This window comes from Montipora foliosa, chromosome 1, assembly GCF_036669935.1.
Source record: "Montipora foliosa isolate CH-2021 chromosome 1, ASM3666993v2, whole genome shotgun sequence".
NCBI lineage: Eukaryota > Metazoa > Cnidaria > Anthozoa > Scleractinia > Acroporidae > Montipora > Montipora foliosa.
The window spans coordinates 70,373,772-70,381,970 of NC_090869.1; the positions used below are offsets into that span (position 1 = coordinate 70,373,772).

The window sequence follows — 8,199 nt, forward strand, 5'->3', positions numbered from 1 at the left end:
CGCAGGTTCTTCAGGAAGGGCATTGGTTCTTTACCTGGGACCTCAAATCTGGATACCACCACGTTGATATTTTTCCAGAACACCAGAAGTATCTAGGGTTTGCTTGGCCCTTTGGCGGCGGACTTAGATATTTCACTTTCACGGTTTTATCCTTCGGTCTCAGCAGCGCGTGTTTTTGTTTCACCAAATTGTTGCGCCCAGTATTAATCGCTGGCGATATATGGGGCATAACTCTTTTTGTCTATCTCGACGACGGTCTTGGTAGTCACCCCGGTAGGACATCCGCTGTCGCAGCAGCTTTTTACTAAGGGAAAGGATCTTGACTCTTCCGGTCTCCTTGTTAATGAGGGCCCAGCGAGAGGGCCGATCTCTTAAGCCCGATCATTGGCGGGTTAATCCCACCGTGTTTTGACTGCTTGAAGCCAAATGGGGTCTCCACGCGATCGACCGTTTTGCCTCCTATTATAACGCTCAGCTTCCGCGTTTCAACTCCAAGTTTGCTTCTCCCGGTTGCACCGGTGTTGATTCCTTGGTCCAGGATTGGAGTGGAGAGAATAATTGGGTTTGCCCTCCGTTGGGTCTCGTCGTGAACGCCGTTCGAGGTCTCACGGATTGTTCCGGTCGTGAGACTTTGATGACGTCGGCCTACTTTTGGCCACTTTTATGTGGGAGGTTTTTGTGCTTCCCGCCATACATGATCTCATTTTGGAAGGCCCACCCGTCTGTTTTTCGCAGTTGCCCAAAATTCAGAATGTCGGCTTTGCGTATGGATTTTGGGTGGGTTGTTGGTTGTGTTACGGATAATGTTTCGAGCTTGAGTTGGCATATTTTGAGCCTGAATTGGCACATTTTGAGCCTGAATTGGCATATTTTGAGCCTGAATTGCGATATTTTTAGCCTGAATTTGCTTCGAGTTTGTTTGGTCTCGTCGTGGTTTGTGCCTGTATCGGTATTTTTGGTCACCGGGATTTTGCTTTAAGCGACCGAATTGACTGATTCTTCGTTGAGTGACATGATTCCAGGCCTCATTGATCTGCAATTGGATGCTAAGCCTCCGTCCACGGAGCTGAAGTACAAATCTGGCTGGTTGCGGTGGCGCAAGTGGGCTTTGTCGAAGATTGGTGTTTTCGTTATTTCAGGAAAACCTTTGCATTAACTATGTATAGAGCATTGTTAATTTCTGAATTAGCTGAACGTTCGTCTGAGAATAACACCGGCGTATCTTCTATAGTATCTCCCGTTTATGCTATTAAGTGGGGTTACGCAATGGCTGGTATCGAGGCTTGTCGTGTTCTCCATCCCTCTGAGTAAGGTTTGCTTTAGAAGGTGCCAAAAGAAGGCTTGCGCGCCCAGTTCAGCCTAACGAGCCGTTGTCGTTAACACTGTACAGGTGATTGCTGCGCATTTTGCCTCGACTGCGTCTCGGATTTGCATAACTGTCTCGAATTCTCCCAATTTCCCTTCGTGTTTAGATGAGGCTATGGAAACACGGAAAATGTCCTCTATTGCTTAAATAGTAATAATTGTAATTTTTCTTGTTGGTGGCACGTTAATTCAAGGTTTGCCGCAGTTACTGTATAATTTTTCACTTACTTCATGAAACGTGTCCTTTTTACCGATTTTTCTTTTATAATTAGGAACGAAAGAGAATTTTAAGCGAAGCTTTCATTAAAAGATCGTAAGAATTCTCGGATGACGAAAAACTGTCAAAATTAGAGTGACAATTAATCAGCGAGTGAGACTTACAAAATTAATTTCGCATCTCTTACTGTAATTAACAATACTAGAAGGGAGCACGTCTCAATTCGGCATAACTTGAGTACCTTTCAAAAAAAAAAAACATTTCCTGATTACACACGAATAAAGTTATACGCCACTCGTGGTAGTTTTTTTTTTCGTCCAAGATATTGCTCGGTTTTAATTTCAAAGGAGGCGTAATTACTTTTTCCGACCTCTTACAACGCGACATACAATTCATCTCGAGATATAACTTTTCAAAACTCAGCCAGTTAACTCAGAAGGCCTCGTCACAGCTTGAAGAAAAATATTAGTTTTCCATTAGCATCGCAAATTTAATTTGCCATCGTCTAGAGAATAAGGCGATCGTCCATATTTACTGAATAATTTTATCCATTTTATAACGGTGTTTTTGTCGTCGTATACCTTTGTTGGACCCATGTTTTCAAGCCACCTGCCAACAAGACGAAAAGTGTTGGCTTTCACCGGACGAATAGAAAAGGTTACCGTACTGAAAATACCTTTAATTGATGTAGTCATTCATTGTACATAATACGTGAATTCTCGTTTGTGGGAATAATCGTGATGCATCACTCCGACTCCACGAAACTACGCAGGACGTTTTGGGCGACTGCATTCACCACAAGTTCACAGGGAATTATAAAGTTATGCGATCAATATAGTATATAAATGCAATTATCAATTTTCAATTAAAGTGTTGCCTGATGAAAGTAAGGAAAATTAAATTTAAACGGTTTCTAAATGAAACCAACAGCAAAGAAGACAATGCCTTATTCACATACCCATAATCCCCTGCTGTTGTAGGCAATAAATAAATATTTGAGGCAGCTGCCACTGACGACTAAGAGTAATTCAGTCGACCGTCTTACCACGTGAAATCACACAGCAATTTAAACATAACATCTCAGCTGTTGCAACATTATGCATGACAACTCGCTCTTGTAGCGGATTGGTGGCCTTTTTTGTTTCCAGCCAGATTGTAAATATATGGTGAATTGAACCTTTGCCTTCGCAAGCAAACTCAGGAGCCGGTGCGGTTTGTATTTCTTTTTATTTCGTTTTTTTTTTACCTTTACCTGTTACCCTTTTCGTTTTTAAAAGGGCATAGTTTTCAGTGAAAAAGTGTCAGCAACTCTGTTGTGGGAATAATTCAACATCCAGCCGTTGACCTGAGAAAGACAAAGCAACATGTTGTCATGATACTCACAAACAGTATAGCAGATCTTGCTCCGGATAATAAAAGGACGTATTTCAGAAATATTCCAATAACAAAATTCGACTAACAACCTAAAAATGACATTATTTTGTTCACAGCATGAGGAACCCTAATCTACATTTCACACTTGTCTCAGATTTATTTGAAGTTAATTTGAATTTATAAATCTTGTTCTCCAAAACGAGAAGCACATGTATAGTATCTCTGCTTGAATGGACGTGAGACGAATTAACTGAAAGAATAAACACGAGAAATCGAGCAATTTTTTCTCTTTTCTTTGTATTTCCGGGTGTTATAGCTTATCCCATTTTCATGTTTTCTTTTATTATATGTTTGATACCACGAAGCCTCTCTTTATATCCGATAAAACTAGATCCAGTTGAATTTAAAGCTGTGCAAAAAGTGCCGTTAGACTTTGTGTTTCGCCTCAGAGTTCTCAAGCATTTTGGTTAGAACATATCAGTGACCTGTCTCGGCAAACCAACCTGCAATTGTTCGCGCTAGCTTAAGTTAATCTACAGAGAGAGGTTTTCTTTTCCTTGAACCAAAGAACAAACTAGAAGCAAGCTACTGTCCTTATGCTCATTAATCATGTAACACTCCATCCTTTTCACAATACTGGAAGGTCGACAATTTGCGAGTCTTAAAATGCTATGCGTGATTTCTTATTGTTCTGGGGCAATAATTTGCATGAAACCCTTCGTTAAAAAAAATCACTAAATTATTTAAGGTTTATCAACTACGTAGAAGGTAACACCTTCCTGCAATTCCATTTCGTTTCTTGTAAATGTCTTCATTCGGAATTTTGACCGTTTTCTTTATTTTTTATTTTTGCTCATAAATTAAGGTCACGTCAATCCTTCTGCATTTGTCTCAGTGGTAAATAAATTTCGAAATAACATTATTGCTCAATCTATCCCAGCGTGTGATATATATAGCGAGGATTATCCGATACTTTCTCTGTCGATGATCCTAAAGCAAACTGAGGTAAAATGTGCACGGAGAATGATATAAATCATTAAATTCTCAACCTCGGATAATGCATTTCGCGTGCTCTGATTGGTTCACTCAATCTCGGTGATCAGATCATATACCTTAGTTTGACCTTATATGGTAAATGATTGCTAAGCTAAAAACGTTTTTCCCGAAAAGCGAAATTTCTCTCTGAATAAAGCAAAAAATGAAAAAAACTTTTTTTGTAGAAACTTTGGATCAATTCCGACGTTAAGAAGTACGCGAAAAGGCAAAAAATGTTTTTGTGATGAGCCTACGTCTGTCTGACGACAAGGTATTACACAACATCGCATCTTCATCAAGTTGTTTCGATTTCGCTCGGATTTTCTCTCTTTTTTTGCTCGTATTTCGTTTTGGAGTTTAAGGAATTTAATAAAACAATTATGACATTCGCACTTGTTGGATATGAGACTGGTTATAGCCAATTCGGCGCTACGCGCCTCGTTGGCTATTTACCATCTCATTTCCAACGCGCGCTCATGGAATAATTGTTAAGTGTGCGCGTAAATCAGGCTGGGATGTTTGGCTGAGCCGTACCTCAATCAGTAGATAGGAGAGGTCAACGGTTGCGATAACGTTCAAAAAAAGAATATTCAATTGATACTGAGAGTGATATTGTTCGCAAAGCGAGTAAACGTTTACTGGTTTACTGGTACTGTGAATGCAATAAAACTTTAAAGAGCGGAAGCGTAATGCAGAAGCTATTAACTGATTTCTTGTGCGAAAATCGACCCGAAAAAGAATTAAGCCTTTCTTTAAATTGCCAGTTGTGTTTTGCTATGAAAACCATCTTGGACTGATGATCTCAGATACTGATCTATTAAATTAAAGTTTATCATTCAACTATATTTTATGCACCACAGTTTTCTTCCATTTTCATTGTTTATAACAAATGGAAACTTATGCCTGTTAGTTGTGATAAACACATGATGTGGACCTGTGGTTAAATGCAGCATTGAAGCGAACTCCAATCAAAATTATTGACTCTCCACAAGTTATAATCTTTTACGTAAAATAAATACATAATTAAATAAAATTCAGAAACATTCACTGGGTCTGGTAAATCCGACTTTGTTGTTTCGCGGTGAGGACACCGAAGCATATGTTGTGCCGACAACAAAGGGCAAGAAAAAAGGTAATAAATTAAATGAAAGTGTACCGGAGGCTCGTTTCGACCACTAAATTGCGTTTTTCAAGCTAGTATAATTGGTCCTCGGTTAACTTTTAGAATGCAAAATATATGCTTATCAGTCGCTGACAGAGGCTAAGAATATTATTTAAAAGTAAGTAGTTTTAGGGAAAGAGGAATTGATGGGAAAGATGGCGTATGATGATCAAGATCGATTTTATTTCAGGACTGAAGCAACGAAGCATCGATGGACTTAAAGAGAAAAGCAGTTTAACCGAGACTTATAGTTAAAAGTTCGGTTTTCCCGGCGATATAATTCTATTTCCTTTAATTTTACTTTATTTCAAAAATACGACATCCAGAAAAATATACAAGAACTACGGGGAATAAAACCGACAAAATGCTGTCAAAAGTTAAGGAATCAGTAGTTGAGGACTTGAAACTTTTTAAAATTCAGAGGCTACAAAGGAAAGCGAAGATATGTGACTCGGGATCTCCCAAAAGAAATTACAGGGCTTAATATAAATATGGCCTGTACAAATACGTTTTTAGTAAAAACACTGAAACCATAAAATATTGATATTTAGCATCGAGTTTAATTAAGTCAAACAGTAAACATCGGGCATGTCACGTTACAAAAATCAAAGGAAGTTTTTCTTTTATTTTACTTCATTTGTTGCCTGTGTCAGCAGACCGTCATCGGGCAACTTCTCAAAACAGAGAGACAAGTCAGAATAAATCTCACTAATAATAATAATAATCAGGTTCTCAATACATTATTTTTATTCTTATTATTGTATTTTGCTTTCAGGAAGCTTGTTTCAAGCAAAGAGGGATGAACAATTCATTAGTTTTAACAAATTCTACTTTTCGCAAAGTGGACCAAAAAGTGATCACTTGGTGCGTAACATACGCAACGGTAGCAGTGGCCATCATTCTCAATAATGTGGCAGCCATATTAGCATTTACAAGGTCTCGTCTGCTAAGGAGATTTGGAAATTTCTTCTTAGTGAATCTGGCGATAGCGGACCTAATGGTGGGAACAATTGCTTTGCCCATGTATATTCACCTCATCTACAATACGTCTTTCGTTACTAATTATGATTCCCAAAACGCTGAAGTGAAATCATTTCAGGCAGTGCATATTGCATTTGATGTGTTCTCCGGGATGGCGTCGGTATTTACACTGACTGTTATTTCAATGGAGAGGGTATACGCCATTTATTTCCCTTTGCGATATCGCAGCTTATCACGGGCAGCTTATTGTATAATTTTAGCTGGGGTGTGGCTTTTTGCAGGCGCTTTGTCAGGAATGTGGATGCTCACGATTCTCGAAGTAATTCATCGTTCTATCTTTGCGTATAGTTTGGCACTATTATCATTCGCATCCCTTATGGTTATGGTTGGTGCTTACGCCGCACTATGGTTAAAAGTCAAACTGTGGACCAGACATCAAGACAGGGATCTCGGCCATAAAGAACGTAATTTAGCGAACGCTATTGCATTGGTAACAGTTATCTTTTTGTTAACTTGGGCCCCTTTTCATATCATGAATATCTTGATCAACTTCAAAGCGTCTATGTTTGACGGATTTCCCCATCAAGTTATTTATTTGGCAAAGTTTTTGCATTACAGCAATTCGTTTGTTAACCCCATAATTTATTGCTTTAAGATCTCGGAATTTCGGAGGGCTCTTAAAAACTTGCTAGTGAGAGGCAAAAAAAAGCGCGAAACAAAATTGTAAATTTTGTAAGGTATCATTATCATGACGGGACCATACCTGAAACACATTGAACTGCCGAAAACGCTATTTTAGGAAAGTAAAGAACTGTATAGGAAAGGAACCAGTCTTCTTTCCTGCTAGAAGAGGTCTCTTTTCTTTTGCGCTCGCTGGGCGGACGAGTACGGGAAAGGAGACCTCTGCCATGGGGCAAAACCTACTGAGTTGAGCATTCGCGGTGGTTACTTAGCGACTGAATCCTCACGTCATAGTTAGTGTTGTGTGAGCTCACTTAGCCACAGCGAAATTACTGTAAAGAAATGCGCGGGACACAGCGGGCTCAAATCACAATCAGCAAATATATCATCGGGCATGTGGTTTGAAGATTGCCGTCGACGGTTGTGAACGATGGTTGGATCAAACTGAGTTTCGACCAATGGCAGAGGTCTTTTTTCCCGCACTCGTCAGCCCAGCGAACACAAAAGGAAAGAGACCTCAGCCAGAAGGAAACTAGTCTTCTAGCGCTGGAACACTAATTGGGAACACTGTAAACTGAAATCAACAAATTAATGGAAACCAAATGAAATGTTGGCTTTTGAAAAGAGGGGGAAAAGCGGAGTACTCGAAGAAAAAGCTCTCGGAGCAGAGTAGAGAACAAACAAACTCAACCCACCCCATGACGCCGAGTCTGGGAATCGAAACCGGGTCACACTGTTGGGAGGAGAGTGCTTGCACCACTACGACAGCACTGCACCCATAACTGAAGACCATCGAAGTCATGAACGGTTACTGTAGTAGTAACGAACACAAAGCCTGAAAATTTCAGGCCTCAACGGGATTTAAAACCCCTCTGTTCCGTTAGCAAGCGGTGCTATGGCGGCCTATCAAATCATGGAACTATCAGACCAATTGGAAGTTGCATTGGTTGTTTTGTGAGTTCGTAATAAACCCGTTGGATTATACAGGAAAGACATGTATTTGAACGAATGCCGAAAGAAGTATATAAGCATTGAAGATCGAGCTTAAAGATTTAAAACTGATCTTTTCCGTTATCATGCACAAAGGCCACGGTTTCAAATCCCGTTCAAGGACGGTGAATGTTTTAGGCTTTGCTATCGTACTGTTTAGTTCAAGCTTATGAAAATCAAAGTCTTAATAATAGCATTGACTTCTTTCGTCCGACAAGAATTTATTAGTTTGTAATAAAGGCAGGAAAATAATGACTATGGATATGTCTGCTAATTTGCGTCTACTACTTCTCATAGAAGCAGAAATATTTGAGAAGCTTTCGTTGTTATAACGAAATTGAATTGCATAAAATTGAATGGAAATAAACAGTGTTTCCTGATGTAAATGGAAAGG

At 39.4% G+C, this 8,199-nt stretch overlaps 1 protein-coding gene across 3 annotated transcripts; it reads left to right on the forward strand.

Moving 5' to 3' along the window:
• The first annotated feature begins 2,699 nt into the window (after positions 1-2,699).
• On the forward strand, positions 2,700-8,199 carry LOC137980747 (substance-K receptor-like). Of its 3 annotated transcripts, none has more exons than XM_068828185.1 (2): positions 2,700-2,789; positions 5,929-8,199. In XM_068828185.1, the coding sequence occupies exon 2, from the start codon at positions 5,953-5,955 to the stop codon at positions 6,859-6,861; it is 909 nt and encodes a 302-aa protein (XP_068684286.1). In that variant the 5' UTR covers positions 2,700-2,789; positions 5,929-5,952; the 3' UTR covers positions 6,862-8,199. The 3 variants fall into 3 exon arrangements, with proteins under 3 accessions (XP_068684286.1, XP_068684278.1, XP_068684291.1); XM_068828177.1 differs by lacking the exon at positions 2,700-2,789 and adding an exon at positions 5,054-5,123; XM_068828190.1 differs by lacking the exon at positions 2,700-2,789 and adding an exon at positions 5,242-5,271.

Excerpts from the sequence above, each read along its gene's own strand:
- LOC137980747 (XM_068828177.1), top strand. The coding sequence starts at position 5,091 with ATGTTGTGCCGACAACAAAGGGCAAGAAAAAAG. Across the intron at positions 5,124-5,928 it reads AACAAAGGGCAAGAAAAAAG|GAAGCTTGTTTCAAGCAAAG; the intron begins GTAATAAATTAA and ends TTTTGCTTTCAG.